At 27.6% G+C, this 23554-nt stretch overlaps 3 protein-coding genes across 3 annotated transcripts in view; all 3 read left to right on the plus strand.

Annotated features, from left to right (window-relative positions):
• The first annotated feature begins 1222 nt into the window (after nt 1-1222).
• LOC136092193 (uncharacterized) lies at nt 1223-16351 on the plus strand. Its single transcript, XM_065819941.1, has 7 exons — nt 1223-1447; nt 13818-14176; nt 14272-14438; nt 14559-14882; nt 15005-15192; nt 15379-15631; nt 15726-16351. The coding sequence occupies exons 1-7, from the start codon at nt 1260-1262 to the stop codon at nt 15897-15899; spliced, it is 1653 nt and encodes a 550-aa protein (XP_065676013.1). The 5' UTR covers nt 1223-1259; the 3' UTR covers nt 15900-16351.
• Nucleotides 16352-16426: 75 nt separating this feature from the next.
• LOC136092194 (uncharacterized) lies at nt 16427-17584 on the plus strand. Its single transcript, XM_065819942.1, has 2 exons — nt 16427-16802; nt 16882-17584. The coding sequence occupies exons 1-2, from the start codon at nt 16680-16682 to the stop codon at nt 17566-17568; spliced, it is 810 nt and encodes a 269-aa protein (XP_065676014.1). The 5' UTR covers nt 16427-16679; the 3' UTR covers nt 17569-17584.
• Nucleotides 17585-19728: 2144 nt separating this feature from the next.
• Nucleotides 19729-23554, plus strand: part of LOC136091733 (GRB10-interacting GYF protein 1-like) — a 12350-nt gene continuing 8524 nt past the window's right edge. Inside the window, exons 1-3 of the mRNA XM_065819440.1 lie at nt 19729-19787; nt 20956-21548; nt 21649-21750. Coding sequence (XP_065675512.1) covers nt 19729-19787; nt 20956-21548; nt 21649-21750 — 754 coding nt within the window. The remainder of the gene's footprint in view (nt 19788-20955; nt 21549-21648; nt 21751-23554) is intronic.

Genomic DNA, 23554 nt, shown 5'->3' on the forward strand with positions numbered 1-23554 from the left:
ACGTAATATGTTTAAATTAGAGGTTTTTATCTCCGGCTTGGATTTTTTCGCTACAAACATTTTTGTTTTATAGCACAAGTTACAGTAAAGTTTTTCACTTTTATTTTTTTCGTTTTTTCATATCGGGGTCAGCAAAATGTCATATAGACGCACAGTGGGCCAGTAGCAGGGACGTACCAAAGAGATTTTAAAGGAAGAGGGGGGGGGGGAGTAACGTAGTATTTTTTTGCTAACTAAGACCAAAAAAAAGGTCCTTGCTAGCTGACATTTACTGACTGCCAATTATAGATCCAATTTTGCCGACTCCAGTGTCCAATATGCCGACTAGTAAATTTAGTATAGACACCCTAAATTTAGACTAAACACCCCCTTCTTTAACTCAGGACGCCTCTAGCCACTAGATGGACACAATAGGAAAAATTTTAGCTGTCTAATCTTGAAAACTCTTTTAATTTTAGAATTTAATTTTCGTATCTATATATATATTAAAGTGGTTTCTACATAATTAAAAGTCAAAATTTTTTCAAAAATTGATTTTTTGGCAAATTAGATATTCTAATGTAAAATTTAACGCTTTTTCTTGAGGTATAATATTTTTTTAAGTTTGTTTACGCTTTTTACAATTTTATACAGATAAGTATAATTTTAGTGCCTAGCAACCTATAGCAACCGTTTTATTTTTTGAATTATTACCTTAAATGTACCTTAAAACTTAAGGTTCGGTGTCTTTAAAGCGAAACTTTTAAGAGCGAAAATTTTAAAAGCGAAAGTCGGGAAAGCGAAAAAGTTAAAAGCGAATAAGTTGAGTTAAGCGAGAAAAAAACTTTAATAACATTGGTAACATTAAATGAGTTAATAGTCAATTGAATTGACTATTTATATTAAAATTGCTAATTTTCAAAGGTCATATATTCTAGGACAAGAATAAGTGGAAAGAAGACTAGGTATTTTTATAGAATTAGAGAAATCAGTTAAAAGAATTAAATTCTCGATGTGGCTTTGACTAATTTAAATTTTAGCATCGTTTAGGAGAGGAATAATTATTAAAAAAGACCGTTAATTATAAGTACAGTGAAAATTCACTGTACCTAAGGATGCGTTTTTTGATACGTACAGTGAAAATCTATTTTTAGAATATTTTTGAAAATTTACTTTCCATTTCTTAAGTGCGCATGCTTAAAACAACGAGTTTATTTTAGAAGAAAGTTTTTGTAGATAGAAGTGTTAAGAGTTTTAATAAGAGTTCAAAAGATTAAAAAATGGAGGATATTTTCATTAAGAACTATAAAGATTTTGATGAAGCAGAAAAGTCTGTTAATGAATATTGTAGACTAAATTTTCACCCCGTTAAAATTGATTCAAAAGAAAAAGTTGAACATTACAATAAAAAAGTAAAGGAAGGTTCCCAGATTTGTTGTATTCCTCTTGATGCTATATATGGTTGTAGGTGAGCCCAATATAATAATAATAAAAAATGATTATAGTATTGATAATACCAGTAATGATAAGGTAAGCTGTGACGATTACTGTGACAGCTTACCTTATTTTTACTGGTGTTATCAATACTATTGTATTTATATATATTTTATTTATATATATATGAGTGTACACTCATATATATATATATATATATATATATATATATATATATATATATATATATATATATATATATATATATATATATATATGTATATATATATATATATATATATATATATATATATATAACTGCAGTACAGTACTATATACACAATAGTGTATACTGTATATACTATGTCATACTGTCATAGTCTATGACAGTATACACTATTGTATATGTGTATACTATACATAGACTATGTATAGTATGCACATATACAATAGTGTATACTGTCATATTATATACAGTATACATAGTATATGCCAGGGTTGGAAAAAACCCGTTTTTTTTTTAAAAAAACCCAGCCTACTGGGTTTTTTAGTGTGTTATTGGGTTTTTTTTAAAATAGCTTTATTTGCTTAGAAAATGAAAGACATAATACCTATTTTGCATTCAAATTATCTTTAAACAATTAATTTTTTCAAAATAATAATTAAAAACACATGGTAATAGTTATTTTTTTTTATTGAAGAGAGCTTTTACAAGAAAAATTTAATAAATTGAAGAACTGTAAATAAAATTCTCCTTACATAATTTTACTTTGTTTGATTATTACAATAATTTTCAATTCTTGTCAGCTTTTCAGATGTTTTTGACAGAATTCCAGTTAAACACTTCCTCTGGGATCATCAAGAATAAACTAAAACAAATATAAATTACACTGAAATAATAGAAGTAGAATTTTTTTCAGAATTTAGATGGTTATACTGAAGTTAAAAACGATTTTTTCTACTACTTACCTACTTATTATTCAGATTTGATATCATCACAGGAACTGCTGTCAGCTGCTGAGCTATTGTGAAATGATTTGTAAATCTTCACAAGTTTCATTGCCTTATCTGCACCAAGACGATTCCTGATCTTCGACCAGACAAATCCGAAGGTTGAAAACCATCTCTCAATTGAGGCTGAGCTAGCAGGACAGGAGTGTAGAGAAACTAGAAAGCTGCAGAAATTGGCAGAATTCTCTTTATCCCTGATTTGAGATCTAGTAACCTTTCCTTTCATGATGTTCCACCATTCTGATGGAGAGATAACCTTCAGTGATTCTGAGAACATTTGTTTGGGGAACACCTCCCTGTCCTTCAAGTTAAACTTGTAAAGTAAACCCAAGAAATCAGGGTTCCTGTCCTCTAACCATTGTTCTGCACTGTTTTCATTATCATTATCAATGTAATCATCTACATAGCGATGGTCAGTTATTTAGGCCAAAATATGAAAGGGTTATACAGCATTTTGAAATCTCTTCTTTATTGCATCATAGTATATGGATAGCTCTTCATCCTTTATCAATGAATACCAGATATGAACTGTGCCAGAGAGATGACAGGAATCACTCTGCATCTTGTGTAAGGCAATCCCCAATTTTTTCATTTTACTAAGAAGACGACTTGCCTCACGTTTGATGGCTATATTCTCAATTATTCTTCCAATATTGGCTGGAAAATCTTCTATCTTCTCTCTATAGATCTCCACGTAGAAGTTATAATTTTTCTGGCATGTCTCAATGCAGGCAACTTGAGAGTTCCAGCGTGTTTCATTTGGCAGCTGAGGCATTCATCCACTTTTTTCTTTTAACAAACTATGGGCCATATGCACATTTCTAGAATATTTCTGAACTTCAACAACCTGTTTTAGAATTGTTGAAAAAGAATTGCAAATGTCTTTCTGTACCAAATTCATATAGTGTGCATTACAGCCATATGTTAACATATCAGGATACTCTTGTTTGATCAGCTCTTTCATTTTCTTTATCTTAGCTTCATTGTCAGTGCAGATAGCAAATACAAACTTATTATAATCATTTTTTATGCTAACTATAGCTTCATTGATGATTATGAAGCAGTATTCTGCAGTTTTTTTTTCTGATCCTAAGTCAACTATGTTGTACAGATAACTCTTTTTTCCATCATAAAACGAGTGAGCAATTATTGGGTCATTTCGAATACTAGACCATCCATCTTGACAAATTATCGTGTCTTTGGTTTCCAGTTCGTTCTTTATACCAGCTGACAGATCATCATAGACTTCATTTAATAGATCTCCTCCCAGTTTCTTTCGGCTTGGGGTGACATACCCAGGACGAAGAAGAGAGCAAAGTTTCTGAAACTCACAATTTTCCACTGAATTAAAAGACATGTTAGAGCTGAAAAAAAACCGGGCAACTTGCTTGTCTATGACATCTTTCTGATCATTTGATGTTCTAACTACAAAGTTATTTAAGTTACTACTTTTAAACCTTTTTGCTGGTGTGGAGCTGGACATAATAGATCCTTCGGAAATTGAAGTATCTGACTCATTTGAGGCTAATATTACTTGTTGAGCTTCCAGGTCTTGGTTCTTGTTCATCAGTGTCCTTCTTTCTCTCTTTACACTTCTCCAAATGAATACGAACTCTTTCAATTTTTCCACTAATCTTCTCTGAACAATGGTCACACTGAACACTATTTTTGTCTCCTTCTATCTCACTGACCTCCTTCCACTCCCATCCTTTCTTCCTTCCACTTCCGAATGGCATTCTTATAATGATTTTTTTCTGAAAAATACACATTGCATCGAAATATGCAACTTAAATACACTTAATGCTACACAAATAATAATACTGTATGAATAAAAGTTTTGTAATTTGTAAGATAGAACACAGGCCTGATTTTGATATGGTTGATGAAAGCCACTGAGATCACTGAAAGTATATTGTAAAAAATACTAAAACTATTTTTTCAGAAATATTTCAAAAAAATCATGTCTTTTAAAAATTTTGATTCTTATTAAATACTATATTCTGATCATATCCATATCCTCTTCTTAATAATAATAATCTTTTAACTAGTCATAATTATGTTTAAATGTTTTCTGAAATAAATAAATCGCAGAAAAAAAGCAAGCAAAGAGAATCCTTTAAATAAAATATTATTTTTTAAAAACCCAAAAAAAACCCGGGTTTTTTTGGGTTTTTTTAACTGGGTTTTTTTGGGTGGGTTTTTTAATGGGTGGGTTTTTTAATTTTTTTGTGTTTTTTATTTTTTAGTTGTTATTCGTGGTGCAACTCTCTCTCAACTCTTCAACTCCGAAACACAAAACTTGCCAAGCAAGGCCGCTGCGCGGAGAAACTAAGTTGAGCGCGGTACTTCCAGGGATGTGGTGGGAGAAGAACTCCGAACCTCTCGCTTACAAAGCGAGCGCTCTTACCACTACACCACTACCGCATATACAGTACTTATATATTAGAATTTATATATTGTCAATATATAAATTATATAACAGCCATATAAAGTATATATATGATAGGGATGTGAGAAAATTTTGAAATTTTAAAATAAAAAAATGTATGCCTCTAATTTTGAATTTTCTAAAAGTATTAATATTATCTTAGTAGGTCAAGTATTTCAAAAGTTATGGAATTTTTAAGTTGTGATTTTTAAAATACGGAGAGGCTATAAAAAGTTGGACCCAAATTTTTTTTTTTTTTTTTTGCCAAAAAAAGTATATTCTTCTAAATTTGTGTCATTTAACTAAAAAATTATATATTAAAATAAAGCATAGAGTGTAGTGAACAAAAATTTTGTTAAAAATATAAAATTGAATATATAATTTTAAAATTTAAAACTAAATATAAAGTTTTATATGTTAAAACAAAAAAGCCACAAGTTCCAAGGCCAAGAACAAGGACAAGAGTTTCAAAGCCAGGGATAAGGTAAAGGACAAATCCAAGTATTTCACGGGTAATACGTACATTTCGATCTGCAAACAACCAATCCGCATGTTTCAAAATTAAATCAAAGTTATGCGCATAAGTTGTCAATAAGAAAATATATTTGAAAATAGAAATATATTAAAGCCAAAAACAAAAATACGTAAAAATTTAAAATTATATGATGTTAATATTAAAAAAAAATGTCTTTTTTTTTTATTGAACTTTCATACTTTTTAAATCCAAACTTTTCGATGAATGAATACATGTTTGTTTTTTTATAAGGATATTGCTTATAAGCATATGAAGGCTCAGATTTAGAAAAAAATAAGCATATTTAAACATATTGGTGAGCCTCAGCTTGTATTATATTACAGATGTTTATGAGCGCAGTTCAACTAATACTAAGATTTTCGAAAGTGCATGAAAACTATTTAATGAAGTTTTTGTGATTTAAAGCAAAATCTGTATCATAAATCTATGTAAAAATATCTATGCAAAATATGTATCATAAATCAAAAACATATATATATATGTATCAGAACAGAAGATTTTTTGTGTCTCGCTTACAAAACTTACAAGATCGCACATGTTTTCAAAAAGTATTGCAATATCTTAAGAAAAAGTATTGCATATCTTGAGAAATATGCTTAAGAGCCATTTTCTGTAAGAACCAGACAGTTGCAAATACTAGTTGTCACCGATTTAGTTCATTTTAGCATATTTGCTTTGTATAATAGATGCAATTACAAATACAAAATATTTTGGTCTAAATATTTGTCGTTCGGCCAGGGCGGTACTTTAAAATTCAGATAAATTTAGTCAATTTGCTTATTTTTCATTATGTCATACTTTAAGAAGCTACAACTGAAACATTTTAATATGTTTTATCAAATTATTTATAACAGACAGACACAAGTTTAACTAGAAAAATTAAAAATTAAAAGTTATTCATTGTCTACAAATCATAGCCTTAAAGTACAATAATTGTAAGTACAAACTTTAAAAAGCCGTTTCTATTAAAGCCAACATAGCCCACATGGATTTTTTTTCCACAGATGATAGCTGTGGATCTAATCTTCCATTAAAAAAATAAAAATGCGCGGCGTTGCATTGGCATCTCAAAATACAAGCCGTAAAAATCACGTTTTTGAAAAACCTTTTCTAACTTTAGACCGCTATAAAAACTAAAGCCAAAGATTTTGAAAAATATGTAACTAGAAATGTGTTTATAAAAGTGTTGACTGCAACATACAAAAAAATTTTACGTGCAATCTTAACTTACTTTTTAAAAAAATAATTTTGAAAAATATAACAATATGATATTTTTCATAATATTTACAAATACATTTCATAATCATGCATTTATTAAATAGAATGTTTAGTTTAATTGTTTTTATATATTCTGTAAATGCTTTGCAACATTATATAAAACTACTAAATATGTGTTAGAATGAATTAAATAACAAATATTGTACTTATTTCTTACGAAGAAGTAGGCTATTTAAGATAACGTTTGCTTTATCAAAGTCGCTTGCAGGCACAGTAAAATATGATCTTGGGTTTATTGGAATTGGTGGCACAATTTGACATAAAATTTTATCTTCCTTGTAGTTAAGGATTTTCTCTGCAGCTGGCCATTTGAAACAGTTTTTGTCACATGTTACATATTCCATGCACGAAACACTTACGCTATTCTCATCAATCTGAACAGTGAAACAACTTGTTTAATTGAATAACAACATTTAAATAAAACAACTTTTAAACGTGGTATTGCAGAAGAAATTAAATAAAAATAAATTACCTTTGTAACTATACTAGGGTAAAATATGTTATTATATTCCACAGCCATCCAACTGTCTCTCTTATACGCAGCTAGCTCATCGATAACAAAATCCCCCTGAATAAAAAATGCAGTGATAACAGAAACAATTTTAAACTGATATTAAAAGTTAGCTATCAATGTCAATATTATATTTTAAATTCTTTTATAATATATTATAACATTAACCTGCTCTTGTATTGCCACTCCAAATTCATTTTTATCATCTTGATTGTTATTTTTAGCATTTTGACCATCATCGTTGTCATAATAAGTTCTATCACTCAGTTCTTCTTCAGTTGACTGATTGCTTGCTTTTTCAATCGTTTTTTTTTAATGTCTCTGCTTTATACTGTCTGGTCCATCTTGAAAACAAAGATTTAATCTGCTGCGTAGTAACATTATTGGCGGTGATCAAAATCTTTATGAAGTAACTTCTCCACTCATTTTTTTACCTATCTGTTCACCTTCCATAAAGTATTTATACAGCACGCAACTTTGAGCATAAGAAAATCTAAAAGTGCTTCTTATCAAAATCCTCCCAAACGCCCCCCAGTTGTTTGAACAACCAATCACTCAAGCTTGTGGACTTAGTATCTACAAACATCATGAGGTTTTTCAATATATTAGATATCCCATCTGGCTGGCTTGAAATGGATCCAAATTTGTGGAAGCAGGATAGTGTCTTTATTGAAGGAAAGAAGATGTTCAAGACCGTGTATGTTGGAGAAAGGGCATTATATATATATATATATATATATATATATATATATATATATATATATATATATATATATATATATATATGTATATATATATCATCATCATCATTATCATCGTTTTAGCGTTCTTGTATCCGTGCTTGCACGGGTTGGACGTTTCTCATAAAGCCCTTTCTCCAACATACACGGTCATGAACTTTTATTGTGTTTCGATGAAGGTGAGTTTTTTATACAGTTTCTCAATACTCAACGAAGCCCATAATACTGTAATTAGCAATTAATTTTTTATTCAATATCCTCAATAACATTGCACCGAGGAAGTGTATTGTTTTGATGGCAATCAAAAATAAATTAATGTGGGTATCATTTTTGTCAATTGCTTTTGAATTTGTTAAAAGCAATTATTATAGGCTTGATATTTTTTATAAAACCCCAAAAACAATTTGGAATTATTGTATTGATATACAATAATGCCAAAATTGTTGAATTAAAAATTTTTAATTTATTAAATAATTTCCACACAGCATGTAGCATAATATAAAAATGTAAAAAGCATTTTTGTATTATTATTTATATTATTAGCATAATATAAAAATGCATGTATAAAAATACGATAACAATAGCTGTTTGAAAGCAATTAAAACTAATTAAAAGCATAATTTCAAATTTAAGATCACACATACTTTTTTTTATATAACAATCTACACTTTTATTAACGTATTTCCATTTATCATTTTTTTCAAATCTTTTGGGTTTAGTTTTTATAGCGGTCTAAAGTTAGAAAAAGTTTTTCAAAAACTTGATTTTCATGGCTTATATTTTGAGATGCCGATCCAACCCCGCGCATTTTTATTTTTTTAATGGAAAATTAGATCCACAGCTATCATCTGGTGTAAAAAAATCCATGTGGCTATGTTGGCTTTATTATTTAATAATTGGCTGCTTAATGTTATTACTTTTTTACAATTATTGAACTTTTAGGCTATGATTTCTAGACAATGAACAACTTTTCATATTTATTTTTTAATTAACTAGTTTAACTTGTGTCTGTCTGTTATAAATAAGTTGATAAAATATATTAAAATAAAAAATGTTCTAGTTGTAGCTTCTTAAAGTATGACATTATGAAAAATAAGCATACTGACTAAAATTTATCCGAATTTCAAAGTACCGCCCTGACCGAATCACAAATATTTAGACCAATATATTTTGTATTTGTAATTGCATCTATTATACAAAGCAAATATGCGAAAATGAACCCAAACGGTGACCTTCAGTATTTTTTTTCTTGAAAATTGTCTGGTTCTTACAGAAAATGGCTCTTAAGCTTAAGCACATTTTTAAGCCTCTTAACTTTTTGCTTAAGCATAACCGAGCCTGTTTCAAAAAATTCAAATGCTTTTAAATATAAAAACATGTATTTTACTCTGAATGAAAATTTTAAAATCTTTGAACATTTTTTTTTTATTTCAAAAAAACAAATTGTTCATACAATTTATTGTCTTCAAAATATTCATATGTAATTACTTTTTATTCATTGTAATACTTTTTAAACTTTGTAATTTCCTAAAGGCAAAAAAGATCTTGCTAAAATAAACAGAAAATTAGTAATTTACTGCTGTATTCAAACAAACAAAAAAATGTCAAGGCTAAAAAGTTTCAAGGCCAAGGATGAAAGTTGCAAGGTCAAGGACCTATTTTTTGGGCTTAAGGCAAGATCAAGGCCTAGGACTAACAACTCTGTATATAATCTGTAAAAAAATATGTAATCAGCGTGGAAAATAAGAAATCAAAGTCGAGCGGTCAAACTGACCGGCTAATACATAAAATTGACGGTCAATTGCTATTTTTGGGCGGTCAAAATTTTAATCTTTTTTTGGTTTAAATTTTCATTATAGTAATTATTCTGCATGACGAAAATTTTTAAATAAAAAAATAACTTGATACTTTAAATTGAACGAACTCGTATTCCTTATTTGTATTCTATTTTTTATAAAAATAAAAAATTTATGTTTTTATAGTATATCCAAATAATTTAAACTGAATACTTAATCAAGTATCGTTTTATGTAATACTACTATGATAATTGCGTAAGGTAGAAAAAACAAAGTTTTATATAACTTAAAAATGTTTTTTTAAAGATACGTTTCATCTGATTCATTATCCAAAGTTTAATCGAAAGACGATTTTAAATCTAAAGACTCGTCTGATGACGATACAATTAATCAATTAATTAATTAAATCAATTTATGTTTTTATAGTTTTTTTGTTGCTTTTTTTGAATAAATTTTTAGACTTTCTTGAGTAGGCCTTCGCAATGTCTTCGGTCTATAATTCAATGGCAGGATTCACATCAAATTCTTCACTATTTGTTTCATCAGTGCACACCCGAATTAAATTATTTAGCCGTTTTCAGTTAAGCGATTACTTGTGTCAGTTTTAATTCTATACATAAGAGAAAAAAGACGCTCAACCTTTCCATTCGAAACAGGCAATACGAACAACAATTCAACAAGAAGTAGAACTGGACAAAAAATCTTTTTTCATAGAGCTCGAAAAAATTTGATACCATACTTAACGGTACTCAGTTTTATCTGGTGCCAAATATTTGATAGTGTAATCAACTAAGTTATGCCAAGCATCTAACATATTATTTACACTACCAGTGAAGCCAGCATAACGTAACAGCATCATCAACGTAACGTATCATCAGTAAATTTGGGGCGAATACCTACAATTTCAAATGAATTATCCTCTTCAAGGGTAGCAACAAGCTTTCCTAATTGTCGTAACTTTTTTGGGGATTTTTTATAAATGTTATACATTTTCAAAATGATATTATTGACATCATTAAACGTTTTTATTTCTGCAAACTTATCTTTAACTCAATGTAATGAGCAACACACCAATCAAAAGTTATCCATGGAATTTCTTTCTGAAGTAATACATTTACACTTGTTCTACTTCCTCTATTTACAGCTGCGCCATCAGCACCAAAACCAACTTATTTAAATTCAAAAAATTTTGATATCTTCTGATTCAAGGGAATGACTGATTATATTGAAAACTCCTTCATATGTTCCATATTGAAGATCAGAAATAGAAAGAAAGAAAAGAAAGAACACTCAACGCTCATCTCGGTCTTTCTTATTGGAGTAGGATCGAAACTGATAATAAATATAGCTTCTTTTTCAACTGATAATAAATATAGCTTCTTTTTACGGATACATCTGTTGATGCATCAATTAAAATACTGAAGTAATTTCGTGTTTTTAATTTCGTGAGAATATTTTACAAACTCAATCCAAAGTAATCAATAAAAGTTTCACAAGTTATTTTATTTCTATACGTTTGGCCAAACTCTACACCATGATTTTCTTCCAAACGTAGTATTTTAGGGTATACGCTAAGCGGAAGCTCTTCTTTGGCAATAAAGTATCCTACCTCAACTTTAGATCTTTCGTGGTCATGGTTTTCAGGCCCGATAAAGTATCAGTTTGCCGCATTTCTTTCTGCAGGTTGCTTAATTTATCATTTTGTTCGCTTACAACCATTCCTTTACTTTTCGTTGCTAATTCGTAGGCTCTTTGACGTTGCAAACCATTTGCACGATCAACTGCGGCACTGTGCTGTATCCTACAACTACCTTCATCGCTTCCCCATTCCAGCATATACCCTTTATAAATATCAATTTGTTTAGCATACTGACGACATACAGTACATTTTAATGGTGTAACATAATTTCCATTATTTAATATCTTAGCCAATCATTAGCATTATATTTTGCAAGAGTAGTGTTTACCTATTTTTGAGCTGTTGTTAGCTGTAATTTTCTACTATTGAGTTTTTTCTTCTTTTCAACAGGTGGTTTTAATTCTGATCCTGCTTGTGTTAAATATGAAAGTGTTGTTTGTCTCTTATTAGTCGCCTCCATTTTGAAGAGTTGATGTTAGACGATTCTCTTACAATTTAATAATATAAAAAATGTGCAAATTAGCAATTGTTAATTTGAAATTTATTTAAAAATAACTCATTCATTGCTATGACTTCGGAAATTGTGGGAAAAGGTTATGAGAAAAATAAATGAAAAAGAAGGAGAAAATGTTCTTTGTTACATTAATTTTAAATGATAATTAAATAAGAACTTCAGTCGTTACCGACGTTGAAAAAGAAAAATGATTGCACATTTTATATCTCATTTGTATCATTTTATATCTTTCATTCATTTTCATTTAAAATCATTTTATAAACTGCTAATGTTAATTAGTTGATAATAATGATAATGCCTCTCGCCGGCAGAAGCTGAACTAGTATTTAATAAAATCATGACAATCGTTTTATGAAATACTATCGAAATTATTTATGTTACTTAATACGAAACTTTATATTACAACATATATGTTTTTAAGATTTCAATAGTAGAAAAAAAAGCAATTGCGCATTTGGTAATTTTAAATTTATCTAAATATTTAAGTTAACTTCTCAGTCACTCAGCATCAACCGAACAAAGAGTCTTTAAAGTAGAGTCTTCGACCGCGTGGAGACACAAAGCAACTCAAACGACAACTTGTTCAAAACTCCTCATAAAGAAAAAATTTCCTCACCAACTGTATTGTCAACCCACGGAATGTTTTGACCCAAAATGCGGTGAACACAAAGAACCTCGACAATTTCAAATACGAACTTTCTTTTTTCCGAAGTCTTAACTAATTGAAATCTAAAAAATTTATTTTTATCACAGAGGGGCTTGCTGTGCGGCTCTTAGTCGATAATTTGTAAGTTTTATTGACTACGGATAAATTAAACTAAAAATAAAAAACAAATTTTTTCATTGCGATTGGAAGCAAATAGTTATTAGAAAAATAAATAAAATGATATAAATAAAATGTAGGAATAAAAAAATGTTCTTAGTTAACATTATATTATTATTAAAACAATAATAAAATAAGAACTTCGATCATTTATGAAAAAAGCAGTTATGGATTTTACCAACAGTAAAATGAAATTAGTATTGATAAATGAAGCAAAAAAATTTAATAGTTTACGTCATTTATAATACTCACAAACAAAGCGATTTTAAAGTAGCGTACAAACTATAAAATTACTTTAGAAGCTTTTTTCAAAGATTTACATTTTATGAAATTTTGGTAAATGCATTTTCAAAGACATCCTGATAATTTGTCAAACGTTATATAACTTTTTTTTTTTCAACCGATCAACCTTGACCGGGAAGTATTCATTTTGAGAGGTCAAAATAGCAATTTCAGTCATTTCGGGCGGTCAGTGACCGTTGACCGCCCGTTATTTTCCACGCTGTGTAATGTATACAAAGTTACGCGAAATAAGAAAATAAGTGTTGAGCACCAATCCGAATTCAATAAAACTACCATGTGATCCGGAAATTTTACATATGCGAACTCAGTGTAACAATGCTTCAAATTTTCAAATTAACAAAAATACCTTGTCTGCTTGGGGAAACCTAAACTTAATATGGGCACATCAGATTTACTTCAAATTTTGAGGATAGGTAGTTTAATAAATGTTATAAAAGACCCTTTGAATTTAAGAAAGTTCATTGCTTATATTAGGAGCAGTGGTTCATAGAAAAACACCAAGGATTTAAAATATAAAATTGCACTATATTTTCTTTAGAAAAATAACCATGAAACAAATCAAAATATAGGTTGATGTTTTTTTTAAATAAATAATAAATTTGTTTTATTTTGGTTCCAAAATAGCGATGAGCCTGGTTTAGCTTAATTCTACTTTTTGCTAAATCGATTATATTATGAATAATTTGATTTGAATAAATTTATTAAAATTAAAATTGAATAAATTAAATGAATAAATTATTATACACAATTAGGAAACAAAATGTTAAGAATAAAATGTTAGACAAATATTTAACATTTTATTTTTATTTTTAGTTTGCTTTTACAGGTGGATATGCAAACATTATGGGGAAGTAATGCCCAGTGTCTTAAAGAGAGGCAGAGGGTTACGAGACAATAGTGTTCTAGCAAGTGGTTGTAAGATGGCTATTTATGTAGCCTATAAAAAAGATATAAGGAGTTATTTTATTAAGAAAAAAAATTTAGTTCATAACCATCCACATGGGCCTGAGCAATTCTTTATGTATAGTTCGGAACGTCAACCAAAAGGAGTTCTCGAACAGCAGACAATGCTTCTGCTATCTCATGGTGCTAATCCTACTCTTGTAACAGACAATTTAAACAGACATGGTTTAAAGACAAGACCTCGTGATATTTATAACATAAAGCAAAGAATGAAATTTAAAGGTTTTTGTTTTGGTTGAAACTTAAATTTTAAAATGTATGTCTTTGAGTTATTCTCTTTTTTAAATGATTAATTTTTTTTCTTATCAAATAAACAGGTCCTGCTCTTGATGAAATTATTAAAGTTCTGGAATTACCGAACGTTATATCCCATATTGATGCCGATCTTGATAGAAAAGTAGAGTGTATCTCATGGACAACAACTGAACAAATAAAATTGTTAAAAAAGTATCCCGAGTGTATCATGCTTGATGGTACCTATAAGGTTTGTATTAACCTAGGTTTAGTGTGTGGCATAACATTTAAGGTTATACTTTTCCTTAAAACAATAGATATTTTAAAAAATTAATAAATTGTTATAAATAAATTTCCTATAAATATCCAGATTAACAACTTCTCGATGCCATTATACACAATGGCTGTTGTGGATCAAACTGGCATGGGGAGACCTGTAGTGCAGTCTTTAGTTTATCGTGAGGATCAGTCACATCTACAGCTCCTAATGACACATGCTAAGGAATGGGTCGGGATTGAAACTTTTCATAAGTCAATATTCATGATTGATAAAGCTCAAGCAGAAATATCTGGTCTACAGTCCGTTTTTCCAGGAAATAAAATATTTCTTTGTCGTTTTCATGTAGCTAAAGCTTTTATTTATCAAATTAAAAAGGGTAGATTTACAACTGACGATCAGGAATTATTATTCAAGGTTTGCAATTATAATATTAGTGTTTTTTGTTGTTTACCTTACTCACTATTTGAAAATATTTTTATAAAAATATTGTAAAAATGCAACTATATATTCACTTTTATATATAAATATTTTTTTAGGCTACACAGAAATTAATTTATGGTAATCATGCAGCATGCACTGAAGCCTTGTTAAATATTGAAAAAAATTTCCCAACGTTCTATGTGTATCTTCAAGAAAACTGGCTGACAATACCAGAAATGTTTATGGGTCACTATAGAAAAGGTCTATTGCATTTAGACAATCATACTAATAACAGACTCGAAAGGTACTTATTTTAAGAGTACTTAAATAATATTAATGGAAAAGTCTTGTGATAGAAAAAGTTTTACATCAAACAAAACCATGATTTTTTACTAAAGGAAGACTAAATTTTTTTAAATTTTGAAGTAAATTTTTTTATTAACTATTTTACAATTATTTTTAGAATAATTAATATTATTATTCTGATTAGATATCATAGAACACTAAAAGATGTTGGCCTTTTGTCACGCATGTCACCTGGAAATCTTATAGATAAAATTCTTAAGGTTAATAGAGTGCAAATAGAAAAATCTAAACATGCAGACTTTGACCAGCAACTTAAAGTTAATAATAAACTTCCAGAGCCACTCAAGTTTTATTCGCGTCATGTTTCTTCTTTTATTCTTCGTCATCTCATTGAACAGTATGACAAAAGTGTAAAGTCTGATTTTAGTTTATATGAGGTTATTACTTTTTATTGAATATAATCCTTTTTTTATTACTGTTTGATTTTCAATAAGGCTGCAAAAAATTATTATTCACTTTATGGTTTTGTAGGACAGTGATTCATTACAGGTAATCCATCGTCAAACAACTTTTTATAACATAATAGACTGGGTTTGTGTCTGTGATGCTGCATCAGGGTTTGGAGTGCCATGTGCACATGTTCTTTTTGCTCTAAGAACTAAGAATGTTACAGTTAATGATCTGGAGTTGATTCATAAAAGGTAACCTTGTGAATTATAATATCTTGCTGCAAGAGGTAGGTGCAAACTAGTTTTTTTGTGGGGTTTCTTGTTCCAGTTGATGTATGTGTATATTGTGACTACAGCTGTTTTAGATAAATATTACACAAATAAATATTGACGTTTTTTCACAAAAGCATGCAAATAAAACACATTTGATCAAATCAATATTAGCAGTTTTTAAAGGAATAGGATAATATAGGTCCGTATTATTTCATTATATAACTTTATGACCATATTTAAGTTTCAATCCACTTATGTTATTGATGGCTAAACTAAAATTTATTTGATTAACAATCAATTTACAATTTAGTAAACAAAACATGTATTGTAATGTGCACACAATATACAAGTTATTGAATGTTCTGATTTTGTTTATTATAAAAGAAGTTATTTTAACAAGTTGTCTTGTCATTCAGGTTATCTAAGAAGCAAAGCAAACAATGATGCTTTGATACATTAATTGCTTTTTTTTATTGCTAAATTGACTGTTTGTTATAGTTCAATTAAATGAAAGAATTGATTTTATTTAATTTTTATTTAAATTTGTGAACACTGAAATAAAGGTTTTTCAAAACATTTTTCAACTTCACACTATTTACTATTTACAGAAATTATTTACAATATAATTGATTTATTTAGATGGATTTCACGTAATCCTGAAGTAAACCAGGTAAGTTTTGACCAATCGCCATCTCATATTACCTCAAGTATAGAATCATTACCTCTCTGTTGTGCCACATCCAAGCAAAGATTTACTACAGCAATGAGTTACCTTCAACCAATAGCCTCCTTGCTCTCTGAAATGCCACCCCAAAAATTTGAACTTGCAATTACCTGGTTAGAATCTATTAATCAACAATGCATTTCTGGTGAATGGGAACTTATGGTATGTCAATGGATTTTACATGCTTTCAGTTTATGAATCATTAAAGAAATGCATAAGAAAACTTTTAAATTTTTTTTAGTTTCAAAGTGATCCTTGTCTTGAAGGTTTTACGTCTACAGAAGATCAAAGTGATACTTGTATAGAAGGTTTTACACCTACAGAAGTTCTATCATCAAAAGAAATTTTAGAAGTTCAGTCAACTTCAAGTGCAGATTTTATGTCGACCCCACTTGAATGCAGAAATAAAGAAATATCTGAAGCATTCTCTCAAAAGCCACATACAAATTTAGTTTTAAGGCAACCCCAGCGGAAGCCACCTGGCCGTGTAGGTAAAAACAAACAGAGACTTTTTGACAAACCTTTAAAAGTATTTGAAAAGTTGGGTTCTTTTGAAAAAGATCATATCCGTCTCTGTTGGTTTGTAGAAAGAACAGTTGCCCAGCAGGTTTTGCATGAGAGTGCTAAAATTACCACCTGCCAATTTTTAAAGCATTTATCGAATAAGATAGCAGATAAAAGAGCAAGTCTTGATGACATTAAGCAATATTTTGAAGAGGCTGCATGGGCTGAAGTTATCAAACAATGTGAAGCTGTGAGCATTAAAAAATGGCCATGTCAATTATGCGGGCAATCTAAGGCGGATGGAAAAAGTCAAAAATGGCTTCAGTGTGATCATTGTTTAGATTGGTCACATTATGTTTGTCTACAAATATCTTGCAAACCTAAAGGGTATTGGTTCTGTGCTCAATGTAAAGTAAGGAAATAGTGGAATTTAGGTTCATAACATAAAATTATTTATACATCATTCATTATATTATTATTTATACATCATTCATTATATTATTATTTATACATCATTCATTGTATTATTATATATACATTAAATATTTTACATCAGCTTATTTTAGTAAATTTATAATGTTGCAGTTGCATTAATAAAACGATTTACATTATATGTTTTACATCAATCATTCTTAACTTTGTTGATGAAGTTTTTTGTATCGTTTTTGCTGCGGTCTCAATAAAACGTTTAATTCGAACCATAGAGAAAACTCGTAGTTTATATATATATGTATATATGTGTGTGTGTGTTTATGTTTGTATGTATATATGTATCATATATATGTATATTGTATATATGTATGTATGTATGTTTGTAGATGTACGTGTGTTTGTATATATATAAATGTGTGTGTGTGTATATATATGTATATATATATATATATATATATATATATATATATATATATATATATATATATATATATATATATATATATATATATATATATATATATATATATATATATGTGTGTATGTATATGTGTGTATATATATATATATATATATATATATATATATATATATATATATATATATATATGAGCAATTCTTTTTGACTAGTGGCTTGATGGACCTCTTTTTGTTGTTGTTTTGTTATGGTCTCAAAATTACGTTTAATTCGAACGTAAAGAAAACTTAACTTTTTCGGAATCTTCGATATAGATATGGTCTCAAAGTTATCTTTAATTCGGACCGTTAAGAAGACTTTACTTCAAAACAATATTTTTCCCGCTTCGTACATCGATTTTATATCATGACTAATATTATTGCTTTATCACCCAAAATAATTTTTTTACCACTTATTCGGCTAAAATTTATCTGGTCTTATTTTAGTATTTTGTTTATCTTATTACACTATTTTTTAATATATTATTTATCCGCTGATTTTCATATTTTTACCATTATCAAGGAACTTTTATGCTATATTATATTACATTCATTACTCAGCTTTGTTTTAATTTTCACATGCACAATTTTTGTCTTTTATTATTATTCAGAGAATTTCTTAAATACTTCACTACATTTTTAAATCTTTACATTTTTGTAGGCGATATATATATTTTCTACTTTTTCATATATTACTTGATTTTTAGTTATGATTTTAAGTTGCGCGGGTTGTTTTATTTTCTAACACTTTAGATTGGTTAATGAAATTCGAATGAAGTATCTATGACAGCGTTAGAGTTTTTTGAAGACTCTATTGTGTTTTATTTAATTTTAAAAGGGTTTTTAATAGGGAATATTGCCATTTGATTGTTTTGGATTTATTTGTGCTGGAAGTACCTATATGGTTTAAATGGTCTTAGGGGTTAATTTATTAGTATTTTCTGTCTACACACTTTAGTTATTTTAGTTTTGTTTGGCGTTTTTGCTTGAATTTTAATTTATTGTGCTTAGTTTTTTCTACCGGTGGTATGGTAAGTTATTTATTTTATTATTTTTATTTATATTGTGCAGTAGATCGACACTTTTTATCATATCATCAAAAAAATATTAGTGCTAAGTCGCGGGGTAAAGCATAAGTGGCGATAGCGTTTGTCTGACGGAATAAACTAGTTATAAGTGCTGATCCTCATCGAAACGCCAGTAATAACAGACACAACTCTGAGGAGATGTTTATTACTTAATCACTACACAAATTATGTTTAGACATTGGCATTAATGTTGTTCTTTTTTTCTATTCTGAGGCCTTTCATTGTTGTATGCATACTTTTTATTTTTAATGTATTTTCTGTTTTATTTATTTTTTGTTTGGTGATATATTTTTTTGTTTATCTTAGTTCATCTAGTATTTATATAACAATTTTTTTTTTATTATTATTGTTAGTACTGTTTAGGTGCATTGTCTGTCTTATTTATATTTTAAATATTCCTCTATTAATCTTTATTTTTGTCTTGACAACTGTCAAAATAGCTTTGTTTGAAAAATAATTCTCCTCTATTCTAATGTACTTCATTTCTTCCCTCAGGTGTTCACTGCTCGTGTGTGACCATTCGGCGAATTTTATATATGTCAGAATTATATATATGCCAAAGTTTATAAATAATGTTGCAGTTACATTAATAAAACCATTTACATTATATGTTTTACATCAATCATTATATGTTACTTGTTACCTCATTTGAAACTTCAATTAAAAGGTTTTAAAAAAAGAATAATGATCAATTATAATTGCAGCTTATAAATTTTATGAATTTGATTTTTAATGTTGTTGCTTTTTTTCACTCATTTACTCTCTTGTTGTGTATTTAACAATTTAGCAAGAAAAAGAAATCACAGATAATGATAAAAATGTAAGTTGTATGTAATACTGTTAGTACTTGTATCTAATACTGTTAGATAGATTTGTAAATCTCTCTCTCTCTTTATATTTATATATATATATATATATATATATATATATATATATATATATATATATATATATATATATATATATATATATATATATATATTATATATATATATATAAATATACATATACATACACATGATACTTGTGGTGCTACAACCCTACATCATAAGTATCATTGATTTGCCAGGAAGGTGAGCTGGCATGTTTTCACACCTTCAGTATCTCATCATTACGCTGATAAACCCCAAAGAGCGAAATGCATCCGTGATTGTGATACGCACTAACTTAGCCAGACAATGATACTCTGTATTTATATATATATATATATATATATATATATATATATATATATATATATATATATTTGTATGAGTTTGGTGTATATAATATACTCTTTATTATTATATACACCAAGTTTCTATAGTAGAAGTTACTTGTCGTATGTAAGTGCTCGTACCGGTTGGTACTTTTTCATATATATATATATATATATATATATATATATATATATATATATATATATATATATATATATATATATATATATATATATATATATATCAAATTCAGTTACTTTATTTGTATTAACTTGATTGATCACTTGTTTATTTATATTGTTTTAAAGCTTTATATTGTTTTTTTCATTAAACTTTTTTCTACTGAGAAAATTTAATGCAAATTTTCTGACTGCTTTTGTATAAAGAATCTCTGTAACAGAAATCTCTTGTATTGAGAATTACTGTAACAAAATTTTGTGTTGTAAATGATATTGCAAATCATATTTTTGTATTGAGAAGTACTTTAACCAAATACTTTAGTATGAAAAATCATTATGAATGTTTTTAGATAAAATAGTGATCAGGAATATCCATTGTATTTATAGTTAATTTGATAAATTTAGTATAATCAAACTTGTTATGAGATTTTTAGTTACATAAATTTTTTTTTGTTAGGGCACTTAAAATCGCAGAAAAAAATGTTATAAAAAATGATACTAATAAGTCTACATCTCCAATCACAGTTTTAGCAAATAAAAATTTATCTAACGATTTGCACCCTCGGATGCATACTGCTGACACTGTTCTTGTTAATAAATCTTCTACTCTTTCCCACCCTTCTGAAGTTACTCTTTCATGCACTCAAAATAGCGACACTGTAATAAATAACACTTTAAATGATACTACTAAGGAGTTTTTTAATAATGTTAAAGAATTTAAAAAAGAAGATAAAGCAATAAAATTAAATACTGATAAAGATATTAAAAACTCCACCAAAAAGGAGGAGTCAGTTAAAAAATCCCAGCAAAATAACAGTACACAAAATAGTGAACCTGGAAATCAAGATGCAGATTTTGAGTTCAGCCTGGATCATATTAAAGACATGGTTGAAAATCTTGATTCTGAATCAGAAGATGATAAGTATCAAGATAGTTTAAAAAATAGTTCTACAGTAAATGATCCTAGCATTGTATTTGCTAAGAAAGCTGAACCTGGAACTGATAGCACACAAAACTGGATTTATCTTGATCCACAGGGGGAGATTCAAGGTAGCATACAAATTTTTTTCTTTGAGATTTCTAACAAATAGTTGCTTTGATTTTCATTTAGAATTTTTCAGTATTTTTTGGTTACTTTTAATTAATTAAGGTCCCTTTTCCAATGAGGAAATGCTTGAGTGGTTTAAAGCAGGTTACTTTACTATGGGGCTTTTAGTTAGAAGAATTTGTGATGCAACCTTTTTACCATTAGGTAAGCATTTTGAATTCTTAAATTATAATAATTTAAAATATAAATTATAATAATCTAAGACATAATGTAATATTTTTCAAAATACAGAAATAACTTTTTAAATACTAGTTTAAATACTAGTGTAATTACTTTTTATTTAGTAAAATAAACTACACTAAATGTGCCAGCAAATTTTGTTTAAAATTTTTCATGTTGTAGAGCAATTGGTTAAATAAAATCTTTATCTACAAAAATATAAAATAGAAAATTACAACATTATAATCATTTAATCTTTGGCATATAATCTTTAAGTAAAATTTGTTAGCATAATAAGCATGGTCTATTTACCAAATAAAATTGAAACATTGTAATAACTGAGGCATGTACCTTTCTAAATAAACTAAGTAATTTCTATATTTATAAAAATATTGAATAGATATATATACACACACGCACGCACGCACACACACATATGATATTGAATATACATATATTTATATATATATATATATATATATATATATATATATATATATATATATATATATATATATATATATATATATATATATATATATAATATAATATATATATATTCAATATCATATGCATATATTCAATATCATATATATATTTATATATATGTGTGTATATATATATATATAGACATATAGCTATATATGTCTATATATATAGACATATAGCTATATATGTCTATATATATAGACATATAGCTATATATGTCTATATATATAGACATATAGCTATATATGTCTATATATATAGACATATAGCTATATGTCTATATATATAGACATATAGCTATATATGTCTATATATATAGACATATAGCTATATATGTCTATATATATAGACATATAGCTATATATGCCTATATATATATATATTTATATATATATATATATATATATATATATATATATATATATATATATATATATATATATATATATATATATATATATATATATATGTCTATACATAGATATATATATATATATATATATATATATATATATATATATATATATATATATATATATATATATATATATATATATATATATATATATATATATATATATATATATATGTATATATATATATATACATATATAGAAACAGACACGCACGCACACACACACATGCATATATATGGCGTGTTCCATAGTGGAAAATGTTACAGTAGTCAAATGTTTTCAATCAATCTTTATAAGATAAGTATTAAGGAAGGCAGATGAAAGTTTATTAAAAGTATATTAACAATAAAGTTATTTCATTTAAGTTGTTTTAATGGTTTCGAAAGTCATCACACTTTCAAATGTCATAAGATAAAAAAATCTGTTGTAAAATATTATTTTCATTGAGAATTTAATTGCGTAGTCTGAGATATGTTATTCCGGAAATGAAGCTGGCATCTTTAATTTATGGTTAGTAAATATGTTACTTTTTTTATAAAGAAAATTTGAAAGAACTTTTGCAATTTTCATGTAACTCAAAAAATACATATTAAATCTTATGTTTTTACATTTAAAGCTTTGGGTAAAGATGCTTAGTTAAATTTTAATTTTGAGTTAGTGTTAAAACCTAAGTTAAAACTTTGTACAAAAATTTAATCTAAAAGTTTTAACGATTTTTTTAAAATATATTTATTTTTAGATCAAAAAATTAGTATATAAAATTAGCTTTTACTCTTTTGAGTTTTTGATTTAACTATCATAAGTTTTTATGAAAGTTCAGAGGAAAAGTTAGTGAGCAACCAATTATTTGTATAAACTTAAAATTAATGGAATTTCAATTGCAA

Source organism: Hydra vulgaris, chromosome 15, assembly GCF_038396675.1.
Source record: "Hydra vulgaris chromosome 15, alternate assembly HydraT2T_AEP".
Lineage (NCBI taxonomy): Eukaryota > Metazoa > Cnidaria > Hydrozoa > Anthoathecata > Hydridae > Hydra > Hydra vulgaris.